Source organism: Pinus tabuliformis, chromosome 1_1 (assembly GCF_031772625.1).
Source record: "Pinus tabuliformis cultivar Carrire ecotype Pingquan chromosome 1_1, CPIR1, whole genome shotgun sequence".
Classification (NCBI taxonomy): domain Eukaryota; kingdom Viridiplantae; phylum Streptophyta; class Pinopsida; order Pinales; family Pinaceae; genus Pinus; species Pinus tabuliformis.
The window spans coordinates 864,580,353-864,602,995 of record NC_142297.1 but is presented as its reverse complement, the minus strand read 5'-3'; the positions used below and the strand labels follow the sequence as shown (position 1 = coordinate 864,602,995).

Sequence of the window (22,643 nt, the reverse complement as noted above, 5' to 3'; positions counted from 1 at the left end):
CTTTTAAGACAATGTCAAGGGAGAGTTCTCCACTGGAAGCCTTCCTAGGGTTTACAAGATAGGATCTATTAAAAAATAATACAAGGAAAATGCACCTTCACTGCTCGATAAGCACATTTGCACTCAATACATTCAATAAACAAATCCACAAAGACTTAAAAAACACTTACTAGGTAAATCAATACTCATCTGTAAGCCCTTGCCATGAATCACCGATTTAACTTCATCTCTTCACGAGGTCACATAAGTCATTAATCCATAACTAAATATAATAGATAGAAGCAGAGAAGTAGTAGTAATCCTCTGTAAGTAGCAATGATCAAATGAGGTGATCTCTGCCCCTAATTTATATGAGGAAACCAAGCGCTTTATCGCTCTAAGGTTAATATCCACTAACAACCTCGAAAACATAAGAAATCCATGATACAAAGTGGATAGATCTAAAGCTGACCCCCAAATATGCCTCTACAATGAAGAATTAATGCCCAATAATGAAATCATCCTCAATAAATGCTCCATAACTGACATGTGTGAAGAGAATGCCTAGAAAGGGTGACATCATCTCCAAATTTTGGTATAAATGTTCCAAAAGTCATGCCCCTCCCCTAAAGGTGCATGGTGTCATCTATAAGAGTCATGTCTCCTCATCAAAAGATGGCACAACATCATTAATCACTCTATGTTGGCTCAGATGAGTGTCACATCATCATCATCATCAATGTCCTCTAAAGGAGCATTTCTATGTATACACATCAGCAATCATAGGCTCAAGAATCAACTGAGATCAACCAACAAGCATATGAGGGTCAATTTAACATAAAAAGTGAGTCATATTTAATGTAATAGCCATGTAAGTAGATCACATTTGGTATTTTCTTCAAACTTCATACAACTCTTCAATTTATGCAATTTGCCAAGTTTAGGTAAGGGAGGATCATCATAGAACTCTATTAGATGTGCTAGTACCCAAGTAGAGGAGCATTTCCCAAGAAACCCATCAAGGTGTAAGTGTGAAAGATGATAATATGACTTTGGGTCCGCTTCACAGGATTGGTGTTGTTGACATGCAAGGCCATGTGTAATGGTCATATCCATGGGTGCCTTTGTTTTCTCAACAATGTTTCTATTAGACACCCAATCCCCATAAGATTGATTCAGAATCTCAGTTTAGTGTTCCTAATTTGAGCAACAAGGTGCACAAGGCGATGTAGTCATGGATGAAGGTCTTGAGGATCCTATAGAACTTGTCGCCCATTGTCCACATTGTCTTGATTCTCTCAATTGTTTTCTTGAACCATGGATGCTTCAAATTTGCATTGCTCTGGTAACCCATAATGAGTTCCCGCTTTTGAATTTTGTAGTTATGGTCGGTCTTCATATTAATATATTTTTATCGTTGATGTATTTGTAACATCAAATATTTATGTAAAGCATGTTCTTCATGCTGAAAAGTAAATTATATTCTTATGCATTTTTCAAAAAGAAAAATATAAGGCATGTACTTCAAAGTTCATGACCTTGTTAAAAGAAAAATTTGAATTTTGAACATTTGTTTTTGGCTCCACAAGAAGTCCAAGTTGGACCAACCCTCAATGGCACCCATTCAGCCTATTGGATCACTATATATGTGAGGCATTCGACCTCTCCTATAGCATAATTCGGATCATCAAGATATAGTATCTCCTGTCTAGCCAAATGAAGAAGTCTAAGGAGCAAGTCGAAGAGATTAAGGAGCAGAACAAAGAGTCTAAGGAGTAGATCGAATCTCTGTGAAAGGGCCAAAATTTCTGTGGTATCTTCTTCGTGAAGGGGCCGAAAATTTTGTGGTATCTTCTTTGTGAAAGGGGCTTGTTGACCATTGAAGCACACTTCAAGATTCTATGCCCAAGGATATTTCAAAGCATTCCCGCACTTATAGAGTTCAGATATCATCAGGGATTTTAAGCCTCTTCTTCTCTCTTCTTCTTTATTGTACTAAGATTTTGCAGCCCTACGGGGATATTGTAAATGTGATGTTAGAATGATGAAATAACGCCATGTAACAGGCCTAGGTAGCTTAGGACTTTCCTATCAAGTGAGTTCACTCCAGGAAGTTATTTTCACTTAATTAATTATTTGTGATTTTAAGTGCTTAATAATTAATTGAGTTTTTTCTCCCAAATATACCCCAAAGTTGGAATGTGGCTTGATGGTAAGGCCTTAAGTGAGGCTTAGTGTTTAGAGTCAATGTATATTACCATGTTAGATCACCTATAAAATTTCGTAGAATTTGATTGGGTCTAGGTGTCATTTTTTAAATTATTAAAATTTCCCTCAAGATGAGATTTTTAATAATTTTTTTATGTAAATTTTAATAAGTGATTGGTATGAGTAATCAAAATTAGACCTCAACACCTCAACTTTCTACTAAGACACACTTTTGTTGAAAAGTAACTAGGTTCGGTCTTCATAATGACATGTGTAATTGTGATTTTCTGTAATTGATGAAAAGAAGAAAAATAAAATTATTATTATGCTTGTCTCATGGGTTTCATGAGCAATGAATTTTATTTTTAGTAATGGCTCCCATTGAGAGCCTTTAGGATGTGTCATCTAGCCATAAAAGTCAATTTGAGGCTATGTCATGTATGAAGGACCCTTCTTGGGCATACTACATTTTATATGAGTCATTAGATAAGTATAAATAGCCCTTCCAAGACCAAGCAAAGTCTCCTCTTCAAGTCGGCTCCAAAAAGAATAATGTAAACTCCCCAAAAGACATGTTGGTTCACATGCACTCATGTCGACTCATATACAGAGGCAAACTACTATAAATAGGCATCTCAGATTTCATATTTGACACAGAATTTTGGACATCTGATCTTTTGCAATTCGGTTGAAGTTTGAATCAAAAAAGGAAGTGTAAAGAGGATAAGGAGTAGTCTCATAACCAACAAAGTGAAGGGCAAGAAGAGCGAGGTTCTTAGGATACTTTATGGGACTGTTTTAAGGGAAGCAAACACCTATACAAGCTATAAGTCTGTTACAACAGTAAGGGATGAAAATAAATATATTGCAGCAGTGAAGGCTAAGGAGAGGAGAACTTTGTTGCAGCAGTGGTGCAATCCTCCTAGGGAGCTGAAATGGAAGAAGGCCGAAAGTTTAAAGCAGCAGAAAGCCAAGGTTGAAGAAGAAGTCGATAAGGAGGAAGGAGCAGAAGGTTGACTATCGTTGACTAAGGATCTTGTGTCTTGGTCTTGGAGTGGCAGATAGGTCAAGGGTCTTGGTCTTGGTATTCGTCAATTGGAATCTCTATAATAAGAAGAATTTGTTCGGGTTTTCCTCTCAAAGAGTGAGAGGTTTTGGCCTTGGCTAATAGCCTATATTTTGTGTCTCTTGTCTCTTTATGGTTTATGCAATGGTATTTGTTTGATGAAGAAGAACACTAATAACCTAAGTAAAAGAAGATCCTAATCTAAAGAAGTGAAAAGCACTCACAAGCAGTTACTAATAAAAGAGAAATACACATAATTACTATGCCCTAGATTTCTCAACAACTTTGAAAATTGAGAGTAAAAATTCACTTATAGACTCTCTGTTGGAAATACTTAGAGGGGGGGTGAATCAATATTTCTTTTCAATTGTTATTTTTACCAGTTAGATCACTTATATTTAGAACACAAAATGAACAATAAGAATAAATGCTTTTATTAATTTCTTCTTTACAATAAATCAATTACAATATATGTAGGGCTCCAACCCTAGATGAAGACACCGATCTTCAATCTCCCAGGCTCCAACCTATATTTGCCAAGCACCGACATGGACTTCCAAGGCTCCAACTTTGTCAATTTTGAGGCACCAACCTCAAGGGCTCCAACCCTATATCTGGTTCAGGCTTCGACCTAGTTTCTTGAGGACTTTGATCCTCTAGGGCTCCAACCCTATCCTCTAAGGTACCAACCTTGTCTTTTCAAGGCTCTAACCTCTTGGGCTCCAACTCTTACTTTACTTCGTCAAGATGTATTTGGTTATACTTCACGGCTCCCAACGTCTTCTTCAGCAAGCCTTGTCAATCTTCAGCTATGCCTTCCCTTAGTCTCCACGTCACGCCATCACCACTGATCTTCATGTCACCCAAACAAAATCTCTAAGGTTACCTCATTATGGCTTCAATGCATCACGATCTTTAATGATCTCCACAAATCTTCAATATGCTGCTTCATAAAGTTCTCCAACTTTGCCCTATTCTTTTCTCAATAGAAGACTTTAACAACCACGACAACTTCGACCACAACAACTTCAACCACGACAACTATGATAGTTTCGACCACGGTAGCTTCAACCACGACAACTACAACAGCTTCAACTACGACAACTGCGACAACTTCGACCACGACAACTACGGTAGCTGCGACAACTTCGACCACGACAAATACAACTTTACAACAGCTTCAACTACGACAACTGCGACAACTTCGACCACGACAACTACGGTAGCTGCGACAACTTCGACCACGACAAATATGGCAACTTTGGCCACAACAGCTTCAACCACAATAACTACGACAACTTCAACTACGGCAGCTGCGACCACAACAACTACGGCAGCTGCGACCACGACAACTACGGCAACTTCAACCACGACAACTACGACAACTTCGACCATGAAAACTACGGCAGCGTCGATCACGACAACTGTGACAACTTCGACCACAACAACTACGACAATTTCGACCACGACATGCAATTCTAGTCTACCTCCACGCATGCCTTGATCGCTGCCTCTACGCATGAGATAAGGGATTGATTTGGAGAGGTGTCACTCCTTGAGCTTGGTTGATGAGATTTGATGGGAGTTGGCTCCATCTTCACCAAGAAATCTTCACACTTGGAAATTTGATGTATGCACATGGGAATACGTTGGGCCAGCTAGAGGAGTTCGATTTGTTTGAAGATACACTTGGCGTTGATCTCTCCACTCTTGGATTTCAACTTGGATTTCTTGGGATCTCCTCCATTTCCACTTGTCATATGGGATTTCTCTTGGCATTTGCTCCCATTCTCCTATTTAAATGAGCCATTGGCTCCTATTGTCTCATCTTGGAACGAGCTACTGTGCTTGGGGAGACTATACTGCTTTGTTTACTTACATTTTCATGCTATAATAAAGACTTTGGGGTAAATATTGTGGTGTTCTTCTTCCATGGATATGGTATGATCTTTCTGATTATGTGCTTATTATTCTATTGGTGATAATTCTATTGTTATTTCCATTTGCTTTCATAGATTTACTAGTGTACAATTATCTTGCACTGGTATTTGGGTTAGAGAAGTATTCTAGATTGGGATGTTTTAGTAAATTTTTGGTTAAATTTCTAGAACTTCCTCTTCATTGTATCATCTAACCCCTATGGATCTAACAATTTACCTTGAAGTTGTTAGAAATTTTTTGAATCAAATCTCAAGCGTGAGGGGACGTTTTCGGTTGAACTAGCCCACTCTTGAGCATAGAAGTGGAAGAACCTACATTATAATTTCCAAGGCCTTATCATTTGAGATTTGTTGTGTAGGGGTTTCCTTGGCCTTGGCTTGTGATAAAATCTATTCCAACTTATTTTCCTCAAATATTGTGCTTCTATTGAACAAATCTGCTAATATAGAGCATGTTATTTGCTAATCAAAGAGAGGAGTTATACTCACACTCCTTGATTTAGCTCTTGTAAATCATTTGTAGATATTTTTGCATTATTTTCTTGGTGTCATCCACTAATCCTTGAAGTTCATTTTGCAGAGAAATAAGAGCTTATCTAAGGGGTTTCTCTCATACAATTTTGGCAGGGACTTTAGAGCCTAAGGCTGGAAATTATCTCCAAATTTTTGTAGGCTGCCAACTATCTATTGGAGCAAGAAAACTTTCTTGGTCGTGAGCCCTTGAGGGCCTTCTTTTCTCCTTGGTTATGAGCATAAAGAGGTTGTTGTTTATCTCTGTCAAGGCTGTGAGCAAAAAGAGGCTTATCCTCTCTCCTTTTCGCAAATTTCTTCATTCTAAGTGGCTGGGGCTTTTTGAGTAAAATTCCTTGAAAAATTCAGAGTTGTATTGAGGAGTTTCCTTTGTGTCTCATTGCCATAAGTTTTTTAAAATCTCCTTACTGGTTTCTTAAGGAAGGTTTTTTTTTTTTCCAAAGTTCAATATCATTGTAAAACCTTGAGGATTTGAGCCCTTCTCATTGTCAAAGGGTCTCCTTCTTTGTAATATCTAATAATAAAGCAATCTTGTTTCTTGAGGGAGCTTGGGAATTTTCCCATGGTATCCCACCTCCTTATTTAAAAAGGAGGTTTTTTTGCTTCTTAGCTTAGTTTAGTTTAGATCTAATTGCTAACTTGTTCTTTGCTCTAACTAGATTAGTTTCATCTTCATTGTATTTGGATCTAATCTCTTGCATTGCATCTTTTGTCTAATTTGCTATATGATTTAGTTGCATTTGAGTAACTCATGTCTTCATCTCATTAATATCTTAGATTAAAAGTAGTCCTTCTATTTTCTGATTAGCAATCTCATTTGCCATCATTTACTTGTGCTTTGTGATATAATTCTCACTTGGTTTAATTGTCATAACATATTATAAGTGAAGAAACATTTTATAGAGCACTTTCAATTAAAGGCAATTGAGTTATTATTCTAGCTTTTGAGCTAATCTTTTTTCATTGGCCTTGTTTCATTGAGTAATTGTTGTTGAGAAATCTAGGGGCAGCTAGATTAGGTGATTTCTCTTTTGATAACTGCTTGTGATGTATTTTTACTCAACTTGATTAGTTGCTTCTTTCACTTCATTATTATTAGTGTTCTTATCATCAAACAACTACCAGACTATGAAGATCAATGAGGCAGAGGACACAAAATGTAGGCTGCAAGCAAGGGAGAAAACCTCTCCTCCTGAGAGGAAAACCCACAAGAATTATTCTCTTCTTATAGAATGTTCAGATGACGAATTCCAAGACCTAAGACCCTTGTCAAAGACCCCTCCAAGACCAAGTCAAACCTTCCTTTGATGAGCTTCTCTTTTATATATTCGCCAGTCAAACTTGCTTACTAACTTTAGTTTTCAACCCTAACTTTAGAAATCTGACAGCACTTCAGGACTACAATTTTGACCTGCTTGTAACTCTTGCAGTTCTGCACGTGTGGGTGGACTTAATGCTGAAATGACCTTCTCCTCTCTTCGCTTGATGTGCCTCCTCTTTCTAGACAACTCGGCTTGTATTGTAAGGCTTCTTGACACCAAATAGTGACTTCTTGACAACTCTGCAACTCGGCCTTACTGCAGTCACAGATGCCCTAATTATTTTGCACGTGTGAGGTAAAGTAGCCCAGAAAAACGGTTCGATTCTTCCTCTTCTTATTCTCCTCTCCTTCGTTGGTTCTTTTAGTGCTTGTACGAACTTCTTGTGTGCTTGAATGATTGATCTCAAATGTGGTCGACTTCCATCTTATATATAAGCTTATTGGATACCCTTAATATCCCATTCCCAACATGTCTTCTTTAGGAGGTTGACCTCACTGTTAGATAGGCCGACTTGTTGCTGCTCATTGACAAGGTCTTGGAGGGTCTTTATGAAATTTTTGACTTTACAAAAAATTTCTTTGACTTGATACAATGAGCCCAAGACGATCTTCCATATAGGACAATGACTCAATTGACCCCCAATTCCTGTCAATCTCGTCAATCGAAGTTTGTATGCAAAAGTTACACCTTGCAAAAGTTGATTTATTGTGATTGGCCACCATAATTCGGGAGGATGCCACGTCAACCTCCTTTACATATGGAAAAGGGGCTAGCCATGTGGGGACTGTTACCCACCACTAGTGGGTGACCCCATAGGGGATTTTTTCTCCTAGATTTGTCTTCAGCCGGTAGCTAGCAGCGCCTGACAACCACCAATGTAGCGCACATTCTGCCAGATGTCTCTGCCCCCTGAACCAATCATATGTCCGCTCACCCATTTTTCGAGATCGTATGTTTGAAGGTGGGCCATCCAATCCTAAAAGTATGATTTTTCATTATGCAATTGGGTGCTTATGCTTGTTTTACTTGGGTACACTTGCGTATGGATTATTGGGTGACTTGGAAGGATGAAGGGTTTTGACTGTAGTCTTGTTCCATTACCTTAACTTGGGGGTTAATCCTCAACTCTAGTTCCGTGGATCTGCCCTATTGGCTTATAACTTTAGGATGGGCACTACTTGGGAAACCTTGATTTTGGTAGCGTGGTTCCGTTTTCCTATTCCACATTTTTCACTACTCTCCGCACTTTACAAGCCCTCTTTCATCACCTTCCCTCTCTGGGTCCACATGACCACTGGGTCCGCAAGGCTCTGGTACTCCCCTCCCCTTGCCCACATGTTTGGGTCAGGCCTGGAATGATGCGCCAAAGGTTGATGCAACTAAAAAAAAGGGATAAAAGCATAATATGGCCACATACAAAAGGAAATGTACCAGAAAATGCAAAATATGTCTGAGACAATAAAATTTAGCATGTGGGAAAAAGCGAAATATGAGCTCTGCCCCTTATCTTTATGGCCATCACGCTGGTTCCTAGGGCCACTATTAGTGTCCCCTGCATCAATAAGAAACCCATGTATTTTCCAACCCCTGGTCAGTGATGAACTACCCCACCTTAAGGGGGTGATCACTGCTATATCATACATATCATGCCCTCATCCCCTGGAGCCCCGAGCCGTAGAATAAAAGAAAAATCAATAAAAGGAAAAAGGAAAGTGAAGAAGGGTGGAAAAACAAAGGCTGAGATAACTCATGTACCGCGATTTCTCCCTCCTACATTCATACACCCAAATATTTGGACATATATCATCATTACCACCCTTGAGCCCATGGCATTTGGCCTTGAGACTCCTGTGTCCTTATCCACCTCATTATTATCCACACGACACCTACCACTTGAAGGATGTACCTTGGACATGTCCTTCCCTTTAGGGGCTAAGAACACCTAACAGGGTTGTTTATTAACTACTCCTACCGAGGGAGGTAACACCATTACATGTTCAATAACCCCAAATGTGGAAGGGAACCCATTATGAAGTCTCATTTCTGCCCTTGATTAACGAGCTTATCTACTCAATTGCACTAATGATTATTGTATCTAAAGGTGAGGAGACACATTAGATCTTATACAAGATTGGCAGATGGTTTCACTTTGGGCTTGGCCATCCTATACGGGATCCAAGCGCACCAAAGGATCATATTGACACTTGTAGGGGAAGCGTTGAGAGCCCATGGGTTTCCATCATATGATAGAACCTTATCTCATGCTATGGGCAACCTCAACACCTTCAATAACTTGTTCATTGCCCACATTATATACGAGATGATGCACTTGGACCAATAGTGCCCCCAACCGACTTAGCATGGTATATAGGCTTTGATAGTGATACGAGGCCCAAAGGAGGTTTGTCTCATCCTTGAGACATGGGAGGTCAAGCACCATCTTTTACACTAGGAGACCCATGAGACCACTACTTGTGCCCCAGAGCCACTTTGGAGCACCACATGATGTTTTACTTGGAGATCAAGGGGCCACCCCCTTGACCGTCATTCATGGAGCCCTCTTCTTCACCATGGCACCTTGAGGACTCGATTAGGTCTTCCAATGGCCCTCCTACACCATTGCTACATCATTTCAACTTCATTGTAGCTTATCTTACACTTTATGAGTGATTAGGTGGGCTTGTCACCAAAGTGATGTTATTTTGCACATTAAAATATTTCTAGGAGCATCTTAGGCTAATTCAGACTCTTAGAGGTTCATACAAATAAAGTGAGACCTCATTTGTATCAAACATCATCACACACACTTGGATTTCTCTTTCTTGAGAATTTCACATTTCTTCTTGGATGTCTATTAGAGCTTCTCTGATGCATTTCAATATTTTTGGGAGCTAAATCTTGTATTTCTTGGATTTGCTAACTTGATCTTGGATTTGGATATATCTCTTGTTATCTTGTAAGTGTTTTTGTTGAAGATTTTCCATATAATGATGTCTAATGTGTTTAAATTTTGCAACTAGTTATTTTTTCTTGTGCCCTAATTATCAAATATTATTGTGAAAGTTGTTAGATTGCAAATTTGTACGTGTTACTCATTGATAACAAGTAGATGAATGTTTCTGGTGGATTAAACTTTGTTTTTCTTCCATGAAAATCCATTGATCTTGGGTGGGTAAATGCTAAAGAGTGGTAGCTAGGACATCACAATTTAGCCTCCTTGAAGACAAATTTTAGCTGAATTTTGAATCACATTGACTCCATAACCCAAGGGTAAGGCACTAATCCAGGGAAATTTGGTGACCACCCTCATTTCTCCACTCTTTTTCACCTTCTAAAAATTTTCGGCCCCTTTCCTAGATGGCCGAGTAGGGCTTCCTGCGAATTGCATTAGGGAAGAGCTTTTGCAACACTGCTTGGGTAGGCTACTGCGCTAGTGTTTCCCCTAGTGCTCCTCCAAATTTGAGGCAATTCCCACAATCAAATTGTGAGAAAAATCAAGCCCTAGTTGCGTTCCCAGGAATCATCTTGAAAGTCTTGGTGGGGATCTTCTTGAGGGTTTTTGCATATAGTATTCTGTGGAATAAATCATTCAAAACCCTTTCACTACGCTACCTTGACCTAGTGAGCTCCTTGGAAGGCCTCCTCCCACAAATTTTCATAAACCCCAAGTCTCGTGTGGTTCCATTCTAAGATTCTCAAGGATAGCGAAAGCCTATTTAAAGGCATCTAAGTATCATACAGAGCTTCTTGAGAGGTGCTAATCATCTTATGAGCACTCTATCCTTGGAACACTTAAGAAATTTAGAGAGTTGCTATAAGTTTGGGTTTGATAGATTTTCAATAATATGGCATGCAATGTCATATAACAACCGGAAGAAAGTCTTAGAATGATAAATTAATAAATAATCAACACTATCATTTATATATGCAAGGTTGAGGCAGTTGAATTTTTGTAGCTGAAATATATAAAAAAAACAACATAATGATGATGTTGGCCCTAGAATTAGGGTTGACAATGCAATAAATGCTAGATTTTGCATTTTATCAATTATTAAATGCAATCCTTGCTTAAAGGGAAGTAACACACAAAGTATTATTACTTTTTAGCAATATTTCAAAGAAGCCCTAACCCTAACCCTAGATATCATAATTTTAGAGAGGAGAAAGAAAATATTTTTAGAAGAGAGATTGATCACCACTACCTAGACGAATGCCTTGATCTAAATGGGCAATAGAGTCACTTAGGGAAAAATTTAATGGATACAACCTTGATGAAGAGGGTGAGAGGGCTAAAGCCTCTTCTCACAAACCCTAGCGACTTCCTTAGGAGGGATATTTTAAGTTCAAGTGATGCACAACTTGGAGTTCTCTTTAAGGATTCAAGGAAAACAATTTCATAGGGCACAAGGCATAGAGATTTCAAGATAAATATAGTGTTTTTAAGCACGACGCATAAAAAAACCCTAATTCACATAAGATGACATGCAAAATATAGAAGGTAAGCATTAAACTTACAAAAGTTCCACAAGAATCTCTTCAATCAATCCCAAGAAACCTCCTCACGCAAAATTCCTTCTCCAAGACAAATTCATACCATAGAACTTCATTTCAGCCAAGTAGAAGAGATACAAAGCTAGTGCACACTTTCAAAGAGAGTAAGTAATGATGAATGATCATGAATAAGTGAATAAGGCTTCCCTCTATTTATATGAGGGTAACCAAACCTTATTTCACTAATTTTACAAGCAAAACCCCAAAAAATGTTTACTTGAGCATTCAACTAGGTCAAAGGTCACAAGTTGACCTTGAAATAGCTCTAAAACATAACAAAATGCCAAAAATTGCCCACACGTGTGGGAGAACAATGGTGTCCACCATGACGTCATCCTCTAAAATAGGCAATAAGGCATCAAGGAACTAAGACAAAGGTCAAAGAGTGCTCCTTACTCCAAGAAAGTCCTAAAGTGCATGTGTACATCTCCAAAAGGTGCCTCTTCCACCACCATGTCATCCAAGAGGCCCTATGTAACCCTTTTCAAGCATGTAGGAGTGACTTGGCACCTCTAAGGGAATGCGTTTTGGCTTCAAAGAGGGATGTGATAGCCCTCCCAAGTCATCTTAGATTAGATAAACATACTCAACTAGGCTTTGGAATAAGGTACAATAAAATAGGATCAAGGCCAATCTAGTGGTGCCCTAGGTCCATCTGGGTGCATCATCAAATAGTCCAACGCCCAAGCATTGAAGCTCAGCATTTTAGCGTCTGGAGGTTCATCAAGAGATGCAATATCATATGGAAGTTGTTTAAGGCCCAATGCTCATTTCTTGAGGGCCAACATTGGGGCTGCAAAGTTAGGTCTACTCTTAGAAAGGGGCAAAGAACCCACTGGAAGGTGTTGAAGTAGAATGAAGCTATCCCTCAAGGGATCTTTGCTGCAATGTATAACCACCTGAACAAAGCCTCACAAGATCAAGTGAGATTAACTTCATTAGGGACATGAAACGAGTAAAGCATCATAATGAATGATATCTAAAGTTAGGGGCAGAACAATACTTCACAGAAAACTCACCTTCAAATGTCTAACTGGATTAGGATTTGTAAACAGGTTACCTCATTTATGTTACGAATGATTAGGTTAACAACCTTGTTAGGGGCATTGTGGTGGCATGAGTTACCCCTTTCTTGGCTTGTTTTTTCCACCCCTTTGTTTTGCCTTTTACTTTAATGATTTTCCTTCATTTGGTGCATAGATTAGGAGTCCATGCTTGCTTTGTACTTTTCCAATACCCCTTTAAGATGTAGTAGTTTCTCGCTCATCAGGGTTGGGACGTTCAAGAGTTCCTGTTTTTAAATAAAGCATTAAATGCTTGAGGAACTGGGTGATGGCTAATGAGGGGGAGCTCATGCTGGGCTTTTTCCCATGCACTAAATATTGCCCCAGCCATCTTTTGCATTTTACATTTTCTTTCATTGTGGCTTTATATGCTTTTAACTTTCTTTCAGTTGTGTTAACCTCCGGGGCCAAGTTTCTGGGCCTTGACTCAAGGGTGTGAATATAGGGTGCCAATCCTAATGACCAATGACTACCAACCTGAAGAATGGAGATGGATAATTGGGAGAAACAGAAAGTGTTTCGCATGGATTACCTTGTACACACTATATCAGTTAATGCCTCCCCATCAGTGTCCTTCCTAAATCCTAAGGCCTCATAGGATGGCCCATTGGACTAGAGTCAAAGACTAATCTCCCAAGTGCAGTGTGGGAAGAAGGATACAATCGAGATTTTTCAGTGATCTAGTTTGTCCTGTGATCCATGCTAACATGCTCATAACATTAAATGAAAGCACATGATTGCGAGAATGGTTAGATTACCTGCTGAGAGATGACCCACTTTCCTTAAAGAAGAAATGCTATATGGAAGAGAGATCTGATTAGAGCAATGGGTGGAGGACTCTAGTATAATATTATGTGCTGACCATCATGGGTTTCTGCCTGGCTGGCTGTCAAATGAGGATACAAATTTTCTCCTATCGGTAACAGGCCACATGGCGTCTTTGTAAGCATTACATGCCTATTTCACTTTGTCCATTCATACTATACTTCCTGCTATCTGGATTAAAATTACGACTTTGTAAGTTTATAACTACTAGATGGTGGATTCTAATCTGTGTACTAAAGGGTTGATGCTCTAATAATTAATTTACTATAGATGATATTTCTAACTTAATACTTTAATATTTGTCTACAAGTAGCACAGAAATATATGTTTTATTTTCTGCAACTAATTTGGCAATCTGCCTGTTATTTTAATGTGAATGCATCAATATATAAAAGTATATGTTATATACAAAATGCTCCCAGGATGCTCCGCTTGCAGAATTTTTGGAAGGAGTGTTGCCAATGAACTGGCTCTTCACTTCTGTTCCTTGCTTTGGCAACACTAAATCATTCCTTTGGCTTTACTTTTCTATTTCTCGTAAAATAATGTCAAGATATCTTATGTCTTCTTTGAATATTTTTGCAAATACATGTAAGAGTTGCAGTAAGTTGTTAATTTCATAGTGGAAGTCGAAAACTAATTATCTTCAATATATGCCCTGGCATCATACTTTTGCAAATACATTTAACGTTCTACCTTTGTAGTTTTTCAATGTGATGCTAAACCTAATTGGGGAAACATGGTTCTTCATGAGAATGGGCATGCAAAATATTTGCAAACCACATCTTGATTGCAAATGTTTCATTCCCTGTAGGTGGAAGAGAACTGGTTCTGTAACGTTCTACCTTTGAATATTTTTGTTCTGAAGAGTGTTTTAGTTCTAGTTGAACCACTGTTTTTGGTTAGTTGAAAAGTACAAGACGTTATTAACATCTGACAATTATGTGCTTCAAAATTGTTAATTGTCAAACTTATGCTGTTGCTTATCTAGAAGGACACTAGTTTTATGATATTTCAAATATGGTTGTTGATGCTCCTCCTTTCCTAGTTTGTTTAGTGTTCATCCGCTGAGGCTTTAGCTTCACTTGTTTGTAGGGTATGACATTTTTTAGATGTTTAGCTATAATAACGTAATCCACAAAGTACCGGCCATTAGGGCAATGGGACTAGAAAATACAGCCAGTTAACTCTGAATATGGGAGTGCTAAGATCACTCCTTGGTATAAAGATAAAACTAGTTTCCCGGTATCAGTGGCATCTGGATGTTGGAGGATGACTGCTTTCAATAGGAGATTTTAGGCCTGCAATCTCCTAGAAATTGATTATCAGTGCACTCACTTTCTGGGTGAGAAGTGCAATTAATTGTGTGTGAATTGGTGTTAATAAGGGTATGTGTAGGCCAGCTCCGTTGGACTCTAGAGTGGGTTGCCTATAATGATGAGTTATCAACATCACCCATGATAAGGGGTAGGCTGACTATGACTAGAGCAAGATGATCTCACTCATAAAGAGGGTGACTACCTACCAGGCTACCATTAATATTGACTGCAAAGGTCACTGATTTTTTAACTTTATTTATTTTTTCTTTTTTTTCTGAGGTTTGTGTTTATTTATTTTTCTCTCAGAATCGTGCTTGTTTATTTTTCTGGTAATCATGCTTATTCTGGTTTCTGTGAAGGCCTATATCCTAGCACACTGAAGATGTGGTTTATCATTTCTTTACTTTTGTTTGGGAATTTGTCCTTGACATTTTTAGGTGGGGGATATCTATTCTAGTGATGATGAATGCCCTTTGCATTATCATTTTGTTTAACATGTATTTTGTTGCATTCCGTTTCTTATTAGAGATGTTTAGGTTTTTGTTCTTACTTTGAAACTCTAAGTTGCATTAATATGCTTTTTCCTGCGGCTGGTTAGCTTCTATTAATCATGTTGATGATCAGATATAGATTGTTGAAATGCAAAGGGCCTTATAGTGGGGAAAGCATGGAAGTTTATAGTTAGCTGCATACTGTGTTATCCTGAACTTGTTTTAGCAATTTGGATCCTTGAAGTAGTCTTTGGGTTGTCTGATTGTCCTGTTAATTTTGAGATTTCTTATTTTCCCTGGTGAACTTGTTTATTGCCATTGTGTCAGCCCCTAGCACGTATATATTGTTTTACTTTCAAAATATGCCCAAAACTACCTCGTGTTTTTCTGCAAGAATATGCATGATAGAAATATGTGATTTGTTTCTCTTATACTGGATTTGAAGAGCCGAAGCCTTAGCTTCTTTATATTCAGGTATTCAGATAACAATAGGTGCTTGACCTATTTGATGTTGCTTTTTTATTTTTTGTTGGCTTGACCCACGGGGGATTTGAACTTTGAATCTCATGATCTACACAATATTTCAGAACACGACAATCACCAACTGAGCTGCCCCCTGTGGGCTTATTTGATGTTGCTTTATTACCAGTTTGAGCAATTCATTTTCATCTGCCTAAAGTTCATCATTTGCATGTCCATCAAATAATTCATTTTAAACCTTTAGTTTTTTTCTCCAGTAAAATAATGCTGGTCAGCTGTCTGTCATTTCCTTCATTGGTGTCTTGTGATTCAGTATTTAGGCAGCTGTTCTTTCTTTTGGTTTGTCTCCATAGGAACTCTAGCAAATGAGAGCCTCACTTGAGTGAAGAAACCTTGAATTCTTATTAAAAGAAACTGACAAACTGACAATTTTTTTCCCCTGAACGTTGTTTACAAGAATTTCTTTTGTAACTCGCAGTTCTATTTGCTCAAAATAATTCATTGACAAACTTAACTTTTTATGTATTTAAAAGGCACAAGAGTATTATGGTATGTGGAAAATCTTGTTGGTGTAGCTTTTGCGTCATTAACCTGTATCCATCTCTTTGGTTTCATATTTAAGATTTCAATTTGAAGGTCTTCTTTGGTAGTGACAGATCAATTATCTTTGTCATTTCATGATAGTGACTATATTTCAAGTTCTTTACATGGTGAAAAGAAATCTGGTTATCTGTTAGATGAATCTAAAATTTGCCTGCCTTCCACTGGTAATTTTGATAATTTCTTCAAAAGACCAAGACATCAGCAGTGTTATCAGAAGTTAGAACCAGATCGGAACTGCTTGAAATGGCTTGTCTGGCTGTTTTCAAACCTTAACTGGTCCGACTGGTTGCATAGAACTGGAAAAGGCCGATTCAGTACCAAACTGGCTGGTTTTTGTATGGAACTGGATGGCTTTGTACAATGCGACTAAGGACCTTAGTAACACAATTTAAAAAAAAACAATAATTTATAAGTAGAGCATCTTAATATTCAACTCTAGGGCCCTACTAATGCTATCATTTTCATCCCTTTACTTAAATTTTTGACATTATCATTAATTGTTTTAGGATGTTTGAGAGTGGTTCCAACCAGTGTTGCAAACATCACGATCGGGATTAAATTTGCGAGGGTTTGAAATCAGAAAAAATCGGTAAAAATCAGGAAAAAATCGGCAAATACAAAAATATTCATTTTTTTTCATTTTTTTTAATATCTAAAGCATCTACAACATCAAATAAATGCATTGACACATAAATATGATAAAAGAACTAATATATAAGATGTGCGATATCATTTCTAGTGCTACATCACACATAACAGTGAATCATGTCTTGAATACTAAGTCTTGAGTCCCAACTCAGCCTCAAATATCAACAAAAAATATAATAATGTATTTCATATCATGAGTCATAATGTCATATACAATGAAATGAACCAAATAACTAATACTACTGATTTCCTGTGCCCCTCTTGTGAGAAAATACAATAGCTTTCCCTCTATATGTAGAGTTGGCAGTGGACTCTGATGTGCTCTAGAAGTTGAAGAACTAGGAGCTATAGGAGGTAGACCACGTCATATACTGGTGACAGGGGTAGCCTGGGTAGGTGGTGTCACCTCCTCCTGTTGCTCCTCCTCCTCCTCCCCCTCCACTACCTCCTGCTCTAACCAATCAACGACCGACTCCATGAGAGGCCTCTCGGCCTCAACCCTCCATGCAGCAGTGGTGTCAATCCCATCCAATGAGATGGCCTTCACATCAGGTGTCCTCTCAAGTTGCTTTACCGACAATCGAAGATTGCAGTAGACGTAGACCATGTCATTAAGTCACTGGGATTCCAACCTATACAAGGGTCATAAATTAATAAATTATAAATAATAATTATAAAAAAAAATTATTTAATGAATTCAAAAAATGAATTGGAAATAAAGAATATTTGAAGTTTTAACTTTTAACCTGTTGCGCTTCTTGGTGTGTATTTTTTCAAATACACTCCAGTGGCGCTCGCATCCTGAGGAGCTACATGTTTGGCTGAGCACTCGAATGGCAAATCTTCGGAGATTGGGTACTCTTCCACCATAGCTTCTCCACCATGCATCTACAACAAATAAGATAAACATAAGAAAAAAATGAAATTTGATAGTGGAAGCAAAGTATGAAGTTATGAACTTGAAGAGACAATGAAATTTGAAACAAACTAAAACATACTTTACTTTTTAGTCTTCCTATCAACCACAACCATGTCAAAACTAAATGTGCCACTTGGCATCTTGTATGAAGTTATCTCCATTTCTTTGGAGATTTCTGCACGTTCTGCTGGAGATGGCACCATCCTCTGAACACAAGTAAAGAATCCATTCATGACCTCAGCATCAAATAAGAAACCACAGGAGTGAGCAAATGCGAGGTTCAGGTAGATCTCTGCAGCATGAATGGGACGATGGAGTGTATTATTTCATCGCTCATCAATCACTTCCCATAGGAGTTATTTCTAAAATCACTCATCCCCCTTATCATCATAGTAGGTCCGAATGGATTCTTTGGCCCTATCCTTGGCCTCATACAAGTAGCTCATTGCGGGCTTGTCTCCATCAACTAATCAAAGAATCTTTACCAAAGGTTCAATAATGTTGCACACCTCTTGCACTCTCGCCTAGAAGCTTTCCTGGTATGAAACTAATCTGCATATGGCTTCTCCCTCTGGTTTGTGACTAAATGTCAAAGCACGCCACTCATCTGAAAGAAACATATTCACATCCCACATGGAATTCAAGAGGGATTGAAGAGATATGAAACTGGTGGCAAACCGTGTAATGGCAAGACGCACCAACTCCTTGTTGTTGGTGAATGTTCTCATCAAATGAAGCACAAATGCATGATTATATATAAATTTTGTAATTCTTTTTGATGACTCAACAATATCCTTGACAAAAGGAATTTTTCCTATGTTCTCCAACATCAAATCAATGTAGTGTGCAGCACAAGGTGTCCAAAATAAGGTAGGATGCCTTTCCATAAGCATCTTGCCAGCAACAACATAATTTGCAGCATTGTCCGTTATGACTTGGACAACATGTTCTAGACCCACCTCCAGAATGAACACATCCAACAAATCACATAATAACTGTGCATCTTTGATATGTGCAGATGCATCAACAGATTTCATAAACATTGTCCCCTTGGGACAATTAACCAAGAAGTTTATAAGGTTTCTACCCTTTTGATCGGTCCAACCATTTGACATCACAATGCATCCTGTGTGTGCCCATGATGCCCTAAACTCCTCCAATCTCTTGGTGCAGTCAACCTTTTCATTTTGAAGAATGCGCCCTCTAAAGTCATCATAAGAAGGGACTTTGTACCCTGGGCCAACAATAGCAATAGCATCAACCGTGGGCTAGAAAAATGGATTGTTCCTTGCAATGCTGAAAGGAATATCACTCCAAAGAAGAAACTTGCCCAACAACTTGTTAGCTTTTTCTTTCTCCCTTTTTTTAATAATTGAAGAGATAGATGGTTGGGAATCAGGTGCGGTTCTAGTAACAAAAAATGATGAGGCAACTACATGGTTGGTTGTAGATACTAATGCTGAAGTAGAAGCAATACCACTCTCATGTTCACCTCCCAATCCCAACACTCTACTCCAAGTTCTTGCTAGTTGACTCTTCAGAGCTCCCTTGGACAATTTGGTTTGCTCTATATCTTCCAATGATCTGAGGGCTCTTCAGATGATTTTTAGATTTGTATTTGTGCAAGGCCTTACCTCATGTCCAGGAATTTGTGCAAGGTGATACTTCAATCTGTATACCCCCCCTGTCATATGATGCCCACATAATTTGCAAGTCAAGTTTGATCTGTCAAACCCTCCATCAGGGTCACCAAATTCCCACAGAGGGTCCAATTTCCTTGGCATGTTTGTAATTTTGTTCAACTCTTGAGTTTTAATGTAAGATGAAGTTTGAAGTTGAACCTAGGGCACAAGAAGAATTGTAAGTTAAAAAATAAAAATAAAATTTACACACAACATATTGAATTTTTGACCCAAAAAACCTTAACTCAATGCAACAATAATGGAAAAAATACACATTCAAACCCAATAAAAAATGATGGAAAAAACTAGGGCACAAGAAGAAATTAAACTAATAAATCTAACAATCAAGTTTTTGCATTTTTGACCAAAATAAATCCTCTCCACTATATGCAACAAAAATGAAAGAAAAAACACAATCAAATCCAATCAAAATTCATTGAAAATAAATGGGTGATAGAAACCCAAGGAAAAACAAGAAAAGACAAAAAAAGGGCTAAATTTGATGCCCATACCTGAAAACCACACTTTGCTAAAAAAACTTTGTCCAAACTTGATTTTTTCTTGCTTGGGATGCTAAATTCCTTCACTTTTCTTCTCTCTTGTCCTTGTAGATGACTTCTCCTCCTCCTTAGCTCTCACTCTTGCCCCTTGTCTGAAAAAAATTGCAAAAAAAACCTCAAAATCACATTTGTAAGTCGTTGTTTTCGGCGGTCACAATTTTTAATGATCAGATCACGATTTTTTCAAAAAATCACGATTTAATCGCGATGTTCACAACACTGGTTCCAACCACGATTTTTTAAAAAACTCACGATTAAATAGCAATGTTCGCAACATTGGTTCCAACCACATTGGATTTCATATGGAAATAGTAGAATTTTAGATCCCACTCAAAATCTACTAGATTTAACAATTTTTAGGACTTCAAGATTGAGGGGATTGAAACATTTCCATTGAATTCTGTCATGTATGAGGGTTTGGAACTAGCATTTAATCAAGAGCACCAAGCCCTTTATGTACCGTGATGTCAGTGGCCATGATTCTTGTACTCCTCTGTCTTGACCCTAGTTAAAAATATAAAATATACCCATCACTCAAACAAAGTCTCGATTTGACATGTTAAGCTTTTTTCTATCTCATTTTAATGCTTAGAGGTTGATATTGATGATGAGGCTCCAAATATAGGCAATGATTTTGATGAAATGCAGGTATTTGTTGTAGCATGATTATTTTTTTTGGACTCTAGAGGCCATCTGGAGCCTCTTTGTTGATGTATTGTTGGTTCAGAGATGGATTGCATTGTGCTATTTTGGTTATATGCACCTTTGCTATATATATGAGAAATTTTACATATTTGTCTATAATGGTTTGGATTCATATGGATGTAGATGAATATATATGTTTTATTTTTATTTTTTTAATTTCCAAAATTTGTATACTTATGTATATTTTGGTCGGCTGTTTTTCTTCCCCATTTCCAGTCCGGTTCCTGGTTTTGGCATTGACTAGTTCGATGATCGGTCTGGTTCTCATAACATTGAATCTCGGTGAAGATAACCGTTGTTGTGGCCTTTTTTAGCCTTTAGGAATGAATGATAATTATCAAGGATACAATGGAGATGAGAGTAACAAGTACCATGCATGAGCTCATTGAATATTTGCGCGGGAAACTTATTGATTATCTATAAGAGTTTAATCAGACTTAGTTCTGATTCAATGTTTGAAAGTTGCATATTAACTAGCTTTGTCAATTTTGAAAATTAATTCAAATGTAGCATACTGTGTACCTTGAAAATTAATGAGATTTAGATCAATGCATAATAGTAATCTTCCTTGTTGCTTGTTATGTCAGGCTATAGGGATGAGTAGTTTTTGTGGAAGCTTCTTGTTGCTGTTCATCATCACAGTGATTAAATTCTGGAAAGTGCTGCATTGTCTAGTTTGGTGAATTAAAATGCAGTCTATAGAGAATGAGATTTGCTTTTACTGTCCAATTTAGCCAAGGAATTTGAAATGGATCCTGAATCACAGCTCAAAGTGGGTCAGTTTGTTGAAATATTTGGGTGGGAGGGGCAATTATCCAAGACATGGATAGAGGCACAGGTATGTTTGGCAACTTCTTTAAAGTTTTAATTATGGGACTGAAGATTGTTAGCAGCATCATGCCTACATTTTCTCATGCTATGTTTGTTTATTATGCAGTTGTGCATGCCGAGTGCTTAATTTGTTTTATTGGCTTCTGTCATAATTTAAAAAATTGGGCTTTAGAAATATTTTCCTATATTGGATGAAAAGCCTATTGGCCATAGACAAATTTTATGTTAAAAGTGGCAAATCCAAGAAATATATACATGAGATAGATGAATAAAAATCGGTTACCATCTCATCTGAGGTGCACGAAAATTGAGATTGTTGCTATGCTTTCATTATAGTAAAATTAAGAAATGATGGTGATATGTTTCCTTGCAAGGACAATGGAGTATACGACTCACTTTTATATCTGATTGTTCCAGTTTGGAATAAAAGTAAATGTATATATAAATTTGAATGATTGTTTACATGAATGCTGGCATTGGGTTTTATACTTTTATATGCCTATGGTGACCCTCCATGTACATTTGTGTCTTTACGATTATGCCTTTTAGTAGCTACACAAGATTTATATTATAATGTAAGTTCTATATTCCTATATTTACATATGTTAATTTTATATTCATAACATTGCCACTCCCTTCAAAATGTTTCCTCAAATCCTTGATAAAAAGAATTATTTTGAAGGGGCAGTACGTGTGGGGGGATACTCTATGATCCCAGAGGAAAAGAAGTATCGTATGCTTGGCATCTAGGAATCTCTACTAATAACCTGGCAGAGGTCCATATATTGCTGCAAGGTCTGAAGCTAACATCAGATTGCCATATTACCTCTATCATTGTGCTAGGAGACTCCAAGATACTTATATAGGCAATGCACAATACTTCTCATTCTTCTAAGCACAAAATAGCATCAGTCTTGAC

General features: G+C 37.8%; 1 protein-coding gene across 1 annotated transcript in view; it reads left to right on the top strand.

Moving 5' to 3' along the window:
• LOC149217021 (uncharacterized) overlaps nucleotides 1-22,643 on the top strand; it is a 219,620-nt gene that overhangs the window by 40,838 nt on the left and 156,139 nt on the right. The window contains exon 2 of the mRNA XM_089390112.1: nucleotides 21,488-21,731. Coding sequence (XP_089246238.1) covers nucleotides 21,642-21,731 — 90 coding nt within the window. The 5' untranslated portion in view covers nucleotides 21,488-21,641. The remainder of the gene's footprint in view (nucleotides 1-21,487; nucleotides 21,732-22,643) is intronic.